The sequence below is a fragment of the Chelonoidis abingdonii genome, chromosome 7 (genome assembly GCF_003597395.2).
Source record: "Chelonoidis abingdonii isolate Lonesome George chromosome 7, CheloAbing_2.0, whole genome shotgun sequence".
In the NCBI taxonomy this organism is placed as follows: domain Eukaryota; kingdom Metazoa; phylum Chordata; order Testudines; family Testudinidae; genus Chelonoidis; species Chelonoidis abingdonii.
The window spans coordinates 110,435,831-110,452,891 of NC_133775.1; the positions used below are offsets into that span (position 1 = coordinate 110,435,831).

The window sequence follows — 17,061 nt, forward strand, 5'->3', positions numbered from 1 at the left end:
TTACTAATCTATTAGAGTTCTTTGAAGGGGTCAACAACGTGGACAAGGGGGGTCCAGTGGACATAGTGTACTTAGATTTCCAGAAAGCCTTAGACTAGGTCCCTCACCAAAGGCTCTTATGTAAATTAAGCTGTCATGGGATAAAAGGGAAGGTCCTTTCATGGATTGAGAACTGGTTAAAAGACAGGGAACAAAGGGTAAGAATTAATAGTAAATTCTCGGAATGGAGAGGGGTAAACTAGTGGTGGTCCCCAAGGGTCAGTCCTAGGACCAATCCTATTCAATTTATTCATAAATGATCTGGAGAAAGGAGTAAAAAGTGAGGTGGCAAAGTTTGCAGATGATACAAAACTGCTCAAGATAGTTAAGACCAAACCAGACTGTGGAGAACTTCAAAAAGATCTCACAAAACTAAGTGATTGGGCAACAAAATGGCAAATGAAATTTAATGTGAGTAAAGGTGAAGTAATGCACATTGGAAAAAATAACCCCAACTATCCAATATGATGGAAGCAAATTTAGCTACAGCTAATCAGGAAAGATCTTGGCGTCATTGTGGACAGGTCTCTGAAGACGTCCATGCACTGTGCTGAGGCGGTCAAAAAAGCAAACAGGATGTTAGGAATCATTTAAAAAGGGGATGGAGAATATATTATTGCCCTTATATAAATCCATGGTATGCCCACATCTCAAATACTGCATACAGATGTGCTCTCCTCATCTCAAAAAACTCATACTGGTACTAGAAAAGGTTCAGAGAAGAGCAACTAAAATGATTAGGGGTTTGGAACAGATCCCATGTGAGGCAAGATTAGAGGCTATGATTTTTCAGCTTGGAACAGAGGCGATTAAGGGGGGATATGACAGAGGTCTATAAAATCATGAGTGATGTGGAGAAAGTGGACAAGAAAAAGTTATTTACTTATTCCTATAATATAAGAACTAGAGGTCACTAAATGAAATTAATAGGCAGCAGGTTTAAAACAAAAGGATGTTCTTCACACAGCGCACAGTTAACTTGTGGAACTCCTTACCTGAGGAGGTTGTGAAGGCTAGGACTATAACAGTTTTTAAAGGAGAACTGGATAAATTCATGGAGGTTAAGTTCATTAATGGCTATTAGCCAGGATGGGTAAGGAATGGTGTCCCTAGCCTCTGTTTGTCAGAGGGTGGAGATGGATGGCAGGAGAGAGATCCCTTGATCATTGCCTGTTAAGTTCACTCCCTCTGGGGCACCTGGCATTGGCCACTGTCGACAGACAGGATACTGGGGTGGATGGACCTTTGGTCTGACCCAGTATGGCTGTTATCTCACTGCTCTCATACAGGACCCTGGGCTGGACTGATAGTGGAAGCTGCCGGTGAGGGTATGCTGGCTGGCCTCTCTGAAGGGGTAGCTGGCAAGAAGTGCCAACCCATGGGAAGGCAGGGGAGGAGTAATGGGAGGTGGCTAAGGAACTAGAGACTACACTGAGTCATACTGACAGGAGGTTACTGGAGTTCCACAGGGAGCTGTCTTGGGGCTAATCTTCATTAACATTTTGATTAATGACCTTGGCACAAAGTGAGAGGGTGCTAATAAAATTTGCAGATGACACACATAGGAGCTAGTGCCAATCTGGAAGAGGACAAGACTATCAGACAAGAAGATCTGGCTGCCCGGCCTAATAAAAACAAGATAAATGTAATGGTGCATAGTGTAAGGTCATGCACTTAGACTAGCAACACGAATTTTTGCTATAAGCTAGGGATGCATCAGATGGGATGACTATGAGCTGGTGCTGTGAAAAAAGCTAACGCTGTCCTAGGATGCCTCAGGTGAGGTATTTCCAACAGAGATAGGGAAGTGTTAGTACCATTATACAAGGCATTGGTGAGACCTCTTCAGGAATAGTGTGTGGAGTTCTGGTCTCCCTTGTTAAGAAAGACGAATTCAGACTGGAACAGATGCAGAGAAGGGCAACTAGAATGATCTGAGGAATGAAAAACCTTTCTGAGAGGAGACTAGGAGAGCTTGGCGTAACTGAACAAAGGCTGACGGGAGAGAGTTGCTCTCTATAAATACAGTGGAGGGCGAGGAGTTATTGAAGTTAAGGGCCAGTGCTGGTGCAAGAACAAATGGATATCAACTGGCCAAGTTTCGACTTGAAACTAGACAAAGGTTTCTAACCATCAGAGGAGTGATGTTCTAGAACAGCCTCTCCAGGGGAATAGTGGAGGTTAAAAACCTGAACAGGCTTCCACCCGTGTCCTGGCCCAGCCCAGAAAGAGTGAAACTGTGCTCACCTGCAGTACCTGAGCTGACCTGGTGCTCAGAGCAGCCAGTAGCTTTGTTTTCCACCCCCTGGCTCCTAGTTCCTGCTGCAGCAGGAAGGAAGACAAAATCCGCAGGTCCAATGCAGCTGAAGGGGCAAGTGCCCCTGACAGCATGGAGCAGAGCCCAGGACATTGATTCACCTGCTTGTGCAAACCTCATTTATCCCCAGACCTTGAAAGTCAGGAGCTTTTCCTTCCCAGGGCCTGCTGCCAGCAGTCACAGGGCTACAACTGTGACGCTCACTTGAAGGCCCCCCTGTCCTCTCCCCTCTTCAGTGCCATAGAGGTGCAGTGCCTGGAAGCTGTAGACCCAGCATGCAATGCGGAAGGCAAGCTTGACTCAAGCTAGAGCATTGCATGCTGGGACCTGTAGGCACCAGGTCAGCCTGCCTGGTGTAGACTCAGTGCAGGGCCCAGGCTGCCAGGAAGTGGATGATATGATTGGCAGCTGGGGGAGCAGGCGCTGACCCCCATGATAAGAGGGTGAACAGCCGGGGTAAGCACAGGCTGGGGCCAGCATTGGCCAGAGGCAGCGAGAAAAGGGAGGCCGGGTGTGGCGCATTGGTATACATCATACATTTATTAGTGAATATCCCTCTCAAAATCAGCCACAACATTAAAAAAAATAATGATTGCACTACTTGATCAAGCCAAACTAGCAACTTTCATTTTAAAAAAAGTACAAATCTGTTAAAAATTTCAATCCGTATAATACACATATATATAATACAACAGACTAGGTATGTTAAATGCTACAAAACCAATATGAGTCCAATGGAATGGAAAAAACCAAACACTTTTAGAGCTTTAAGAACCTTTTTCTCTATATATTAGCCTTTTTTCAAATACATACATGGGAAAATGAGGTAACTGTAAAATGTGCAAGTAACAGAGCAAAAAAAATTATATATATATTTATATATATATATATAAAACTTTCTAACACAGACACGTCCTAGCACCATCCAGGGAGGCCGCTGAGCTTTCCCTCTGGAGGGCCCGGGGACTGGAATAATAGAACAGTAAACAGTCCACTACCCCACCACAGGAACTCATTGGTAACAGTGGTATCTACAGCGCAATCAGCAATCACAAACATCCTAAATAATTGGGGGGCTGTTTTTAAATGAGACATTAGCTGCTCATTGGAATAAGTTCTGCAGCACATGAGCTGTGAGCTTTCGAGTCACCATCAAAAGAACCGTAAGGCTTTTCACCGGGCATCTTTAACGGGGGAGGGGGGGCGCGGTTAAAACAGGTGAGTGCCAACACTGCTCCAACTGGCTATACACAGAGAAACATCACCTGCAGCTATGTACATAGAGACCTTTGGTTAGTCGTGTCCGTGAAATAAAAATGTTGAAAGCTGGAGGAGGAGGGACTGGCTGGGGCACCAGCGCTGCACGCTCAGGGCACCTGGTCCCACAAGGGCTGCTGGTGTCTGTGGTTTGCCTGAGCGCAGGAGGCGCCAGGGGAGCTGCTCACTGGTCCCAGAGCAAACGCCAGCCCAGCGCCTCAGCCGGCCAGGGCACCTCTCCCAGGACAGTGTAAAAGCTTCTGCAACAAACTGGATTGTCCATAATGGAGCAGCTGGGCCCCGGCTGGAGAATACTGTGATTCTGTTGGCTGAGAGGGCAGGAAAGGCCTTCGCTTCTGCCAGTCTGATGCTGCTGTTTGGCCACGGTCCAGCCTCCCCTGGCACATGGTGCAGGAGGCTCCCAGCTGTGCCTTAGGCTAACCCGGGAGGGGGGACTGGGTCATCCCACCCACACACTGCCAGCTGGATTCTGAACACCTGCCCCCCAACATTGACCCCTGGGGGTCTGGCTTCCTGGATCCCCCCCCACCTCCCAGTCAGGAACTCAGGTTAGCAGCCCATGTCCAAAGCCTGCGTGGCTGCAGGGACCCAGCCCAGTCCCTGGACTTTCCCCCTGCTCCAGGGTGCAGTATTGGTGAATGGCCCTGACCCACCCCGCCCCCTTCCTCCCCTAGCTGCAGCCACCATGGCCCAGCCCAGGACTTCCCAGCAGCAGACAAGTCCCTCCTCCCGGGGTGGGGGGTGGGGGGGTGTTGGTACAAAGCCCCAGTCTGCCCATGGGAAGCTCAGAGCGCCATGGCCAACCCTTGCCCCAGGTACAAGTGAGCCGGGGGAGGAGTGGGGCACAAAATGAGAAGGGGGCACTCCTCTCTCTGACCTCCCCCCCCAACTTCTCACCTTTGGCTGGTGGAGAGGGAACATCAACGTGCGTTTGTTGGTTAAGCTGGCTCCTCCTCCCTGGGCACCTCCTGACTCAGTTTACCTTGGGGGGAGGGGGGAAAATGTCCTGAAAATCTTACGGTCCTCCTGAGGCGCTGGCCATGTGCAGTCCAGTGCCTGGCAGTAGCCAGCTGAGCACAGAGCCCCTCGCCCCCGCTGGCCAGCGAGTCAATACCACGTTCCAAGCTGCTCAGACACGCATGCATATTGTGAACATCTACACGGGGCTGGCATCCGTCTCCCCTGCACCCGGAGCACACCCCAGGAAGAGGGTTCTTCTCGTTACATCATGCAACACAACTTCCACGACAAACATTTTGGGCACTGGGTTGGCCGCTCCCTTGCTTTGACTGGGAGGAGTCTGGGCAGCACCGTGTGTGCACCCACAGGACCAAACCCAGGGCACAAGCAACAGATCATGCAGAGGCATTACCAGGGCATGTTCTCTGGGGGCTGAGATGGAGACAGAGGAAGGGAGGGGCAGCACCCACTCAGCTTTTCCATGATACAAGCTGGAGGAAGGGAAGATACCTAAATCAATACCCACCTCCTGCCCCCCCCCCCCCATCCACCAGGCAGCGCAGAGCCCTGCTGGGATCCTCACAGAAGGCTCAGCACAGAGCAGCCGAGTGGGGCTGGGAGTATGGGGGGCTCCTGTGTCACCCTCTGCACAAGGCAGTTACAATTCACTGCAAGAATATCTAAAAATGAGGCAGGAGCCTGCTCCGGGGCCACCTGCCCTGCAAACTGGGACATGCCCAAAGGAGGCTCTCCACACCAGGGACACACCTCATTCGCCTTCTAGAAAGACAGGTGCCCCTGTGGAATGCAGGGTCCTCCCTCGAGGCTGGCTTCTCTCCACCAGGCAAACTGGCAGGGACCGGGAGGTTTTGCCCACCACCTGTCAGCGATGGCGCTAAGGAGTATTGCTGGACCTCGCCTGGGGAGGGCAGCCGGCCGGCCGGCACAGAGAGGCCAATACAGACAGTGGGGAGCCTCCTGTCTGGGCTCCAGCAGGACAGCGCCAGGCCCAGCCCGACCCGCTCTCCATGGGATGCTGAACTGGGAAGTGGGAGAGGCCTGGCCCCTGGTAATGCCTCGAGTTGCTGTGCCCGGTGCCCCACTGACCATTTCCTCCTGCTGCCCGCCAGGGCCCAGTCCATCCCGGGCAGCTCGCCTGGCCCTCCTGCTTCGCGCTGCTGGTGCGATCAAACCTGCCAGGCTCACTCCGGCGCTGGGTCACAGAGCCACAAACCAAAACTCAACAGATACAAAGAGCTGAAAGTGATGGCGCAAGGCCGGCGTCTCTGGGGTGCGCAGAGCATGGGGAGGCGCCGCCGCCCACACCCCCAGCACTATTCCGGGGCCAGCCCCGGCGCCACAGGGAGCACCCCGGGCCCTGGCCGTGCCACGCAGGCAGGGGAGGAGGTGGGGTGTCCAGGATCCTAGATTGCTTCTATTCTCACCACAGCCAAGGAGAGCCTTGGGGCTAAGCGCACGGCCGGGCCCAGGGGGCAGGCTGGTGGCCTGGGCCCCTCGCCCAAGGTCCTCTTCCTCTAGCGAATTGTGCGGAAGAGTGTCTGTGAGCCTCACTCGGCCTCCCGGTGCACCTCGGACGCGTCCGCCCGGCAGATCGGGCACGTGCGGTTCGCCTGGTTGGGGGGAGGAGAGGAGAGTGAGAGAGCAGCTCAACCCCAGCCCAGCGCCCCTTGCAGAAGCAGCACGTCTCCAGGGCGCCCCAGCCAAGAGACAGACGCATTCGGCACCAGAGAACGGGGCTGGGTCTTCCCAGCTGCCTGTAGCACCGGAGCCCACGACACCGGGGGGTGTTTAGAGAGCCAGGGCCGTGTACATAGACACTACACCCCCGTGCCAGCCAGCTGCCATCTTGCCCAGCTCCTGGCCCGTGCAGCCATGGGCTCTGGAAGCAGGCTGGGGGCAGGTGGGAGGGTGAGGAAACGCACGTGCCAGGGTGGCTCCGTCCTCCCAGGACGTGGGAGCGTCAGGCACACAGGGCTGGCAACACTGTGTTCCCAAGCCTGGCACCTGCCCTAGCTGTGAAGGGCAGATTACCCCACAGGGAGCCTCCCTGATCTGAGGCCTCTGGAGCAGGCGGAAATACACTGCCTGGTCCTAGTGTGTCTGCCCTCTGGGCCAGGCACGGACGGGCCGGCAGCCTTCTCCACCACTTCGCCCAGGATGTCCAAGGGAGCTCCCACCCCTTCCCCACATGTCTGCCCCACCCAGCCACAGCCCCTGCTGGCAACGAGATCCTCCAGCAGGGAGCCATGGTGCTGCCGTTGCTCTGCCCTGGACCTTGGCTTTCCGGTGTCGATCTTTCCCCTGGAAGGGCAGATCTCGTCCCGCCCCCGTGGTGGGCCCCACATCCCAACAGGGCCACGGCTACGTGTCGCAGGAGTATCACTGACTTGTGGGCGGATGCAGGCTGGGCTGTGCAGGAGCAGCACAGACGTGTCAGGGACCCTGTGCCGGACGCCATACAGGTGTCTTGAGCTGACTGCTTCTCCCCAGCCTGGGATTGCACGGCCTGGCGGACTCCTCTCAGGGGACTTTGCAGCGTCTCACTGCGGGAGTGAGCAGCTCTCCTGCAAGGCACCCTGCGTGGGCCCTGGCTCAGCGCCCTGTTCCCCATGCCAGCCTGCTGGATGGGCTGCTCACCCCAGCACGACTCAAGAGGCAGTTTGCCCTGTGGGCTGTCGCAGGGGAGGAGTACATAGTGTGCGCAATCCCCTGCGGCCAGCGGGGCAGGGCGGGGAGTGGCAGGTTATGGGGCTGTCTGGCCCAGGCTGAAGGCTCTGGCAGGGTGTGAAGACGTTTAGCCCAAGCTGAGAACTAGCGGGTTGCATGCGCGCCCGGTCCTGGCTCACTGGTACGGGCAGCAGCAGGGGCCGGGAGGAGGGGGTGTAGTGCCCGCCCTGCCGCATCCTTCGTGCCCTCACACGGGAGCATGCACGGCCCCGACGGACAGGGCTGTTTAAACACGCCACTGACACACTCCAAGAACATCGGGTCTACCCAGAGCAATCGGGGGGGGGAGGAGGGGGCAGCAGCGCACCCCAAACCAGTGATCCACCCTACCACTCTGCTGCCACAGGGGCAGCCACCCACTACCAGAGGGAGCTGCTGAAACCCGCTCTGGGCTCACCCCCCAAACCGCCCCCCCGCCGGGGCCCCCAGCCCCCGCTGCTGCGTGTTGGCAGGCTGAAGCTGCCCCCTGCGCAGGTACCTTTAACCATTTGTCGACACACTTGGCATGGAACTCGTGGTTGCAGGGCAGGACCCGAAGCAGCTGCCTGGCTTCGAAGTCACTGAAGCACACGACACACCTGGGGAGAAGGGAACCGTCACCAGGTGCCGGCTTCCAGCCCAGCAGCGCCCCCCCCCCCCCCCCCCCCCCCTTGGGCAGCGCCACAGGGGAACGCCGGGTTCAGTGCAATTGCGCCGAGCCCAGCCCCCGCTCCCAGTACACCCCCACCCGGGAGAGCTCAGGTACCCCCTCAGGCCCTGAGCCCGGCCCCTTGGAGCTCAGGTACTACCCCCCACGCCCCCAGCAGCTCAGGTTACACCCCAGGCCCTGAGCCCTGCCCCAGAGCTCAGATACCCCTCTAGGCCCTGAGACAGCTCCCCCTGGAAGCTCAGGTACTCCCCAGGCCCTGAGCTGGCTCCCCCCCAGAGCTCAGGTACACACCACCCAGGCCCTGACCCCAGCCCCCTGGAGCTCAGGTACACCCTCCAGCCCCCGAGGCCTAGCCCCACGCCAGCTCAGGTACACCCTGCCCCCAGCAGCTCAGGTACACCCCCAGGCCCCGAGCTTGCCCCCCCAGAGCTCAGGTACACCCTCCCATCGCCCCAGCCACCTCAGGTACACCCCCAGGCCCGAGCTGGGGCCCCCCCAGAGCTCACGTGACTCCTCCAGGCTCCCGAGCTGGCTCCCTCCCAGACTCAGGTACACCACTCAGGACCTGACCCCAGCCCCCCCTGGAGCTCAGGTACACCCTCCAGCCCCGAGTCTCAGCCCCCCAAGCTCAGTAACACCCTGTGATGGAGTAGGGGCTGTCTGTGTGGGGGATGGATGTGAGAGCAAGGGAGGACTTTAGAGGATGGACGATACCGAGGTGTAACCTGAGCTAGGTAAGGGGGGGGAAGGTCAACACCTTTGCCTGGGAAGGGAGACAAAGGAAAGGAGTGGGAGGAGGGAAGGGTGGCAGTTTGGGTTTGGGGCAGAATTCAGGGTATCCTAGCTAGATCCAAGACCCTGAAAGCCAGAAGGACTGGATGGAGGGTCCTGCGACTGTGCCTGCAAGCTCTTGCTGTAACCTGCGTTCCTGTTGTCCAATAAACCTTCTGTTTTACTGGCTGCTAAAAGTCCCTGTGGGGTCCAGGAGAGGGTGCAGGAGCCGGACTCCCCAGCTCCATGACACCACCCCCCTGAGCCCAACCCCCCGGAGTCAGGTACACCCCACGCCCCGAGCCCAGCCTCCTCATGCTCAGGTACACCCCCCACGCCCCCAGGAGCTCAGGCACACCCCTCACGCCCCGAGCCCAGCCCCCTCAAGAGCTCAGGTACACCCCTGGGAGCTCAGGTACACCCCCCACACCCCGAGCCCAGCCCCCCGGGAGCTCAGGTACACCCCGGCATCACTCACAGGCTCTGCTCCGACTGGTGGCTCTCGGGGTTGAAGCGGTACGATGGGAGGTGTTCGATGTCTGCTTTGGTGAGGCCCCGTGGCTTGGCCTCGCCCAGCCGCTCAGCCAGATTCAGTAACGCCTGGGGGCAGAACGGGGACCTAGAGCTCAGCTCCCTCTTTAAACCCCACCCACAGGTCCCCGAGCCAGCAGCCCCTTCCCCAGCCCCACCTGAAGGGTCCCAGCAGAGCTCCTACCCCTTCCCCGAGTGTCTGCCCCACACTCCCACCGCTAGCAAGCAGCTGAAATTGCAGCCCCCTCCTCCAGGAGCTCCCCAGCCACAGCCCCAGCCGCCTCCCCACCCAGAAGAGACCCGGTACAGTCTCCTTGTTCCCGCACCCAGAGCGCAGGCCTATGGGGCTGGGCAGCAGCTCTGCTCCCTGCCGCTGGAATCCGCCCCCCCCAGATCCCAGCACACCTCATAATTCTCCATCTCCACATCGTCCACGTCCAGGTCAAGGCTGAGCGTGGGCCCCACAGCCGTCGGTGACACGGGGAGCATCGAGCTGGGGAGAGAGGGGGCAGGACAGTTACTCATGCGCAGCGTGTCACATGGGGGGAAGTGTTCAAGGAACCACAACCCAACCCCCCACCGCTCCCCCGCATGGCAGCCACCCCCCGGTGGGGCAGAAGCCTGAGGGGTGGGAGGGGACCCAGCCCCACAGACGCCCCCTGTGGATACTCACAGGAAGTACGGCAGGAAGCTCGGATAGTAAGGGGGGGGGGGGCGGGGGTGGGGGCGGCAGTGGCTGCTGCAGTCGGTATCGCTGGGTATTCAGTCGCCGTGGCATCATGGGTGGGTATGGCTGCAGGGAGAGAGCACAGGGCCAGGTTAGCAGCCCCAGGGTGCACCCAGCCTGTACCCCACCACGCAGACTGGGCGGAGGGGGAGCAGCTGCCAGGCAGCCAGCACAGGGGAGCCGGGGCCTCCACTCTATCGAGGAGGACAACCCTGCTTCAAACCAGCACAGCCCAGTCCCATCTCCTCTCTTGGGGTGCAGCCGCGTTCCCCCAGCTGCCCCCATCCCAGCCACCCCACTCCCCACATGGGGACTTACCACGCCAAATGGCAGATCCTGGTGCAACGGGTCGTGGGGGAGGTAATGCAGCGGGACAGAGGGGGACAGCGCTGGGGCGTGGGGAGAGGGCGGGTACGCGAAGCCCCCAATGGGATGCTGCTCCCCTCGCAACTCCACTTCATTGTCTATCCTCTGCAGAGGCTAGGGGGTGGGGGAAGGAGAGAAGAGAGAGAGAGTGTGAGCTCAGTTACCGGGGCCCCTGCTGTGCCCACGGGGCTAGGGCGGGGGGGCGGGGGAGCTCAGTTACTGGAGTCCCTGCTGTGCCCATGGGGAACTTGGTTACCAGGGTCCCTGCTGTACCCCTGAGGCCGGGGGAAGCTTGGTTACCGCTGTGCCCACGGGGAGCTCGGTTACCGGGGTCCCTGCTGGGCCCATGGGGAGCTCGGTTACCGCTGGGCCCACGGGGAGCTGAGTTACCGGGGTCCCTGCTGGGCCCACAGGGCCGGGGGCCGCTCTGCTCTGCCAATGAACCCCGCATGGGGATCAGCAGCTCACACAGACGTCGCCCTGCAGGAATCCTCGCCTTCCCGGGGCTGGCCTTCCCTCCCACCTGCTCCAGACGGCACGAGTCCATCCAAGAAGCACAGCTGCAGCGCTGCGGCCTGGCCATTGGGCCTGGCAACGCAAGCCCAGCCCCAGAGGTCACCCAGCCTTGCAGAGCTTGCTAGGGTCAGCTAGAGCCGGAAGTGCCCCTGCCCAGCGAGGCTGCCCAACAGACTCACCCAGGCCCGTCCCATAGCCACAGGCCATGCTGGAGGGCTCTGCTCCCTAGCCAGAAGCCCAGCCCGTCCCCTGGCACTGCACAGACCCCGCCCAGCCCGCCCCATCCCCACACTCACCATGCGCGGGTGCTGGGCCTGCAGCGGTAGGAACTGGCCGAGGGGGGCCATGTGTGGGGGCTGGTGCGGCGGAACTGGTGGGGGCGGGTGCAGGATGTAATGGTCGCTGGAGAGGATGGGCGAGAACGTCTGGTAGGAGACGGGCAGCTGCTGCATGGCACATGCCTGGATGAGCTGGGAGGGAAGTGAGAGCATGGGGGGGCAGGTGGGGTCAGTCACCCAGTACCGCACACTCAGGAATGGGGGCCTGCAGAGCCCCAGGGGTGCCCCATCCCCCGATCACCCAGCTGGGGAGGGGACGGGGGCCAAGAGCCCCAGGGTTTCATGGCTGACAAAGGTGTCATGGGCCCAAGCAGGCAGTATCCTGCTCCAGGTCGCTAGCCCTTCGCTCCCCAAAGCTGTCTGGAGGGGCCCCGTGCCGGTTCCCAGCCCCGCTCCCTCTCCCACGGCACATCCTGCCGCGGCATGCCCAGAGCCCCTGAGATGGGCCCCCGATGCCAGCTCCCCACGACCCCCAGGGGGCAGCAGCCGGGCGCCCAGACTCACAGGGGGCGGGAGGCAGCAGAGTGGGTAGTGCTGCCCACTGAACATCACAGAGCATGCTGGGAGCTGCTGCGCGCTGCACCCGGGGATGTGCTGGCCCGCGTGGATAGGAAAGCCCTGCGTCGTTACCGTGGTCACCGTGTAGGAGAGGGGGACGGGACCTTGGTGCACCTGAAAATGGGAGACACACGAAGCAGCGTCAGATGGCTCCTCGCGCCAGCCTGCCCCAGCCACGGCCGAGCCCACGTCCCCATGGGGCCGTCGCACGAGGCTGTGCGCTCACAGGCGGCCAAGCTGCAGCCAACCACCTGACAGCAGCCCCCCAGCTCCATCCCAGCTCCTCCTCCCCGGCCCACGGCTCTGCAGCCCTTCCCAGGTGGCAGTGACACCCTCGGCTCTGCTTCACAAGGCTGGGGCTGAGCTCTGCAGCTCCCAGCACCTTGCCAACACAGCCCTGGCTGGGCAGAGACCGGGCATGGCTCCTGGCAGGAGCAGCTCGAGATGGGGCGAGGGGCTCCCCACAGAGACAGCCTCTCTGGAGCACCCAACTCTTTGGCACTGGGCATCTGCGTGAGCAAAGGGGGACGTGCCAGAGGGCATCAGGGGACATTGCCCCCTGGGTCATTCACCCAATAGCCCCTGGGGGTTACCCTCCCCAGGAACCTGGAGCACAGCCCTTCCTGCAGGGGGAGCCAGGCAGGCCGGGGGTCTCCAGGCCTGTGCACACGCAGCAGGGCCAGGCACACATGGGGAGGTCCCGCTGCCACGGCACCCAGCTGCTCTGGACACAGATGGTTGCAGGAATTCAGAGTCTAGCTGCAGGAATTCAGAGTCTGGCTGCGTTTAACTCCTGCTGAACAGCCGCTGGGGCATGGCCAAGGCCCCTACTCTGGACTCCACGGCCACGCACCATCTCTGGGGAGGAGAAAAACCACCACCAGCCAGGTCAGGGGGCGCTCAGTGCCCCTTTAAGAGGGAGTGTCAGTCACACCAGATCGGCGCGCTGGGACGCTTGCACTTACCAGGACCCAGAACTCAACTCCCCTCGAGCCTCCACTCCAACAGGAAAGTCAAGGGCTCTCAGCCTCTGCCCAGTCGGGTCCTTGGTACCCAGCAGGCACCCCAGGATCCTGCGCAGGGCTGGCCAAGGCTGCCACAGCAGCACATCAGAACTCAACTGGTACCCACTGGCTCCAGCCCCACGGATGTGCATTGGCACCTGGGCGATACATGCTGAGCTCTGGGCCATGGGCCTGTGGGGAGGGGCTCCGCAGGGACATCACCCTGGCCCTCTCCCTGCTGGGGAGCGCCAAACCCCTGCCCTTCCCCCTCCCCGCCGGGGAAAGCACAGTCCCCATCCCTGCCCTACCTGCTCGTGGAGATCCACCATGAATGGGCTCTGGTGGGGCGGGTGGGCGGCTGGGTGAAGCATTCGTGGTGGAGTGTTGGCAAGAGCGTACGCTCGGGGCTCATCTACAGGGAGGTGCTGCTGCTGCAGGGGGAAGGCAGGGTGCAGGTAGTTCTCATCCTGGGCCAGCAGGGTTTGCACAGGTCGGTCGCGTCGTCCCCACAGACGCCTGAAAGGGGGACTGGGGGCCACCATGGGGAAGGAACAGACCAGGAGTAACCCCAGGGCCATGCAGCTGGCACAGACAGGGCAGTGGCTGGGCCAGCCCCCACAGGGACAGCAGAGGTCAGGGCTGGCAGGACTCAGACCACAGCAGCACCGACCATGCGGGGCTGGTGCTGCACGGGATACGTGGAGTCGGAGCAGTCCCAGCTAGGAGAACACCCCTGGGTGTGCAGAGAGTTGGGATATGAGGTCCCTCCTCAGCACCCTCCCAGGCAGGGCTCCTGAGGGGCGCGGGCTGAGCCGTGAGTCTGCCTGTGAGTGCCAAGCTCCGACCAACACGCTTCTATCCCACCCCAACCCCAGGCAAGGGGAGCCTTGCCCGCCTGGCTGAAGTCAGATACACTGAGGTCAGGGGCACCCGGCCGTGCTTGGCTTTACCCCAGCAGGTGAGGTCAGCTAGGCCCCCGAGCTCTGAATGTGCTGCAGTCTGTCCCGCCAGGCTCCTCAGGCGTGGGCTGGCCATGTTTCAGGGATGTCGCCATGGCACCAACGCTCAGTGGCTGTGCTGTTCACACACCCAGAGGCCGGGGGGGTGCCCGGTACGTTACGAATCGCTCCCCGACCTGCCCACTAAGACCCCAAAAAGCTGCTGGCTGGGCAGAGGAGATCCCACTGCAACGGCCCCAGAGCTCTCCTGGCAAGCCTGCAGCTGCCCCCGCCCATGGCCCCAGCCCTCCCCAAGGAGGAAGCTGAAGGAAAGGCCCTTCTTTGGCAATAGCGAGCAGGTGGTGGCAGGGGCAGGCAAACCACCCCGGCCAGAGGAGCTGAGACTGCCAGCGGCCGCAGCACAGCCTGGCCTGCCCAGCGCTTTTTAAATATGAAGTTGTTGCCCCTTGACACTACAGATCCCAGCATGCAATGCTCCGCCGGAACCTGAACAGCTGTGCCACACTGCATGCTGGGAGCCGTGGTCTCTGCAGTCTGCACCCACGTATGGGGGGTGGAGGGCAATGCCTGGCTCCACTCCTGGGTGAGAGAGGGGCTGTACCTTCGCCTGAGGTGCTCGGGGCTGCTGCAGGGTCCCCCCGAGAAACGCCGTGGGTTGAAGGGGGCAGAGGGAGGCCGCCTATTGACTGCCAGTTCCCATGGTCGCATTGGTGACGTTGGGGAGGCAGAAGGGCACACTGGGCCTCAGGTTCCAAGCGGGACGGGACACCAGCACCTCACAGCCTGTCAAGAACGAGAAGGCAGTGAACCCCCAGCCTTGCGGACCCCCTGACACGCACTGCCCAGGGCTCTCCCACGCACAGGCAACAGCCCCAGCGACCTCTGCCTCGGTGGGACCCGCTACTTCCCGCCCCCAGACCGTCTGACCCCCAAGTCCCTGCCCAGCAATCCCCAGCAGCTCTGCTCCGCTCCACCTGCCCCCCAGGCCCACCAAAAAACCGACACGGAGGGAGCGGGGGAAGGCGGAGAGTACAGGGCAGGGGCCGTGCATGCCAGGCCAGCGGACCACACACGCAGGGGCACCACCGCAGAAGCACCCACCCCCAGCCAGTGGGAGGACAGGCAGAGTTACGCATGCACTGACTGGCTACCACTGCTTGCAACTGGGGAGCTCGGCCAGAAGGGAGGGGCAGACGAGGGAGAAACAGGAGGAGAGGTGGGCATGAAAGCAGCAGTGCTGGTGGCAGTGCCAAGGAGAACTCGGGGGGAAGGAGACTGACCCCAGGCATTTCCCACACCCCTGCTGCAGGCCAACAGGCTGCTCAGAAGCAGAAGGGCCTGGACAGATTCTATTCAATGTGGTACTGATGCAGTTAACAGCTGGCTCGCAACGCAGGTGCCCCCGGCTGTGACCCCATCTGCCTCCTGCGAGGGGCTGGGCAGATCTCACTCCATGCCAGCGTCTAAGACCCTGGGATTAACATTTTTGTAATGCCTTCCCACAATGCCCAGGGCCTGGCGAGGCTGGGCACCCGCGGTACCAGGTTCCCATAGTGTCTGCACTGCTGCTAGTGCCAAGACCTTTCGGGCCCTGCTGCCTACTGCACGCTGGGACCTGCGGAGGCTTGCAGGTCTCTGCAGCAGGGCGTCGGCACCCTGGGCAGCTACAGGCCTTGTGCTGTGGGGCCTGGCCAGTGCCTGGCGAAGGAACAAGCATTCCCAATGGGGGAGCTGCAATGGGACAAGCCCATTCCTTGGGGCACCCTGCTGAGAAATGGCCGGCCCTACAGGCTGCTTGGGTCCTCAGGGGCCTGTGTCCCTCCCCTGGGGCCCAGCCTCACTCCAGCAGGCCTCGGGAGAGGCAGGAGACAGAAGCTATTGTCTCGTGGTCAGGAGCACAGGGCCAAGGGGAGGGAAGGCAACAAGCTCTAGCTGGAAAGGAGATGGTTGAGGGAAACGGGTGGGAGCGGGGAGCCCCCCCTTGCAGCTAAGCATGCATACCCCGTGATGGGCAGCCAGGAGAGCGCCTGGCCTCCACAGGGGACCCTGGTGAGCAGCCCCCTGACCGCGGGCTCCTGCTGGCTCACCGGCATGGCAGCCTGCTCGGAGCCGAGGGCACAGCAAACCTGACCTCTCTCCCCAGCACTTCTCCCACAGGGAGCCTCCCACTGCTTTACAAACTGTTATCCCTGGGGGAAGTGACCTGGCCACGGTCGCAGCAGAGCAGCCGCAGAGCTGAGAACAGAACCCAGTTCTCCTGAGTCCCAGCTCAGTGCCTTATCAACAGACACCGCTTGGCCTGCAGTTGCACAGCTTTGGCATGACCCCAGCACATCACCCGCAGGCCTGGGGAGGAGGGCGGGGACATGGCCAGACAGATGATAAGCGATGCACCGAAAGGGTCCCTGCTCTCCGGCACAGAGCGAAGGCCTGGACAGGGCAGGCACTGCTTTCTGGGCCAGGCTGGGCTCAGCTGCCCACAGAGGCAGAGCAGGAAGAGAACACGCTGAGCTTGCTGCTCTGGGAGCCTTGACTCCGCACCAGTGGGACCAGCGAGCCGTATCAGCCAGCCCGGCCCTGGGCCCAGGCTCAGGCACAGGGGGACCCCAGGAAGCTGGGTTCAGGTTTTCTCCACACGGTCAAGTGCACCTGACCCAGGCTCCACAGTAAAGCCCCAACAGGCGCGGGGCGCTGGCCCAGCTAGCACAGCTGCTGGGCAAACCAGGCTTACAGGGCCGAGCCCAAGGGAGGGGGAGAAGTGAGCTCATCCCACAGCCTCAGCCTTCACGTCCCTGCAAGCTCCCACGGCTGCACCAGCCTGCGTCCCAGGAGCAAAGTCCTGGGCCCCTTGCTAGGCCAGGCCTGCTGTAGCCACCAGCTCCTCTCCAAGGGCCCCCTACGCAGGCTGCTGCCCAGGGACCTGCCCCCTGCCACTCAGGTCAGCCAGCTCCTCGGGGACACAGGCCTTGTCAGCGTCCCTCCCAGGGCACCAGCGCATGGGGGATAAGCCTCCAGTCCTCCCTGTGGCTCCCCAGAAAAGCAGAGCCCACAGGGCGCCATGGGACTGTCACACCAGGGGCTAGGTACTGCTGCGGATGCTCCTCCCGGAAAGCCCATTGCGAGAGGGCAGGGACCACATGCTCCACAAGGGTCTGGAGAACAGGCGGTGCCAGGAACCTTCTGTGGACGCGCTGATGCCCCCAGGGTGCCACCTTCCTCTTTTATTCCTATCCAGGAGCTTCATTTGTTCCCTAGCTGGCCAGGTGCACTCTGGGGCAGGGAGCAGCTCTCTCTGCTCTG

General features: G+C 60.7%; 2 protein-coding genes across 2 annotated transcripts in view; both read right to left on the bottom strand.

Annotated features, from left to right (window-relative positions):
* SNCB (synuclein beta) overlaps positions 1-17,061 on the bottom strand; it is a 190,586-nt gene that overhangs the window by 42,136 nt on the left and 131,389 nt on the right. The window lies entirely within an intron of this gene.
* Positions 2,878-14,662, bottom strand: RNF44 (ring finger protein 44). The gene is given in 11 exon segments (XM_032789389.2): positions 2,878-6,225; positions 7,821-7,920; positions 9,241-9,362; positions 9,699-9,786; positions 9,967-10,007; positions 10,009-10,086; positions 10,339-10,500; positions 11,199-11,372; positions 11,745-11,912; positions 13,111-13,330; positions 14,363-14,662. Coding segments are annotated over 11 exon segments (1,323 nt in total). The 5' UTR covers positions 14,470-14,662; the 3' UTR covers positions 2,878-6,162.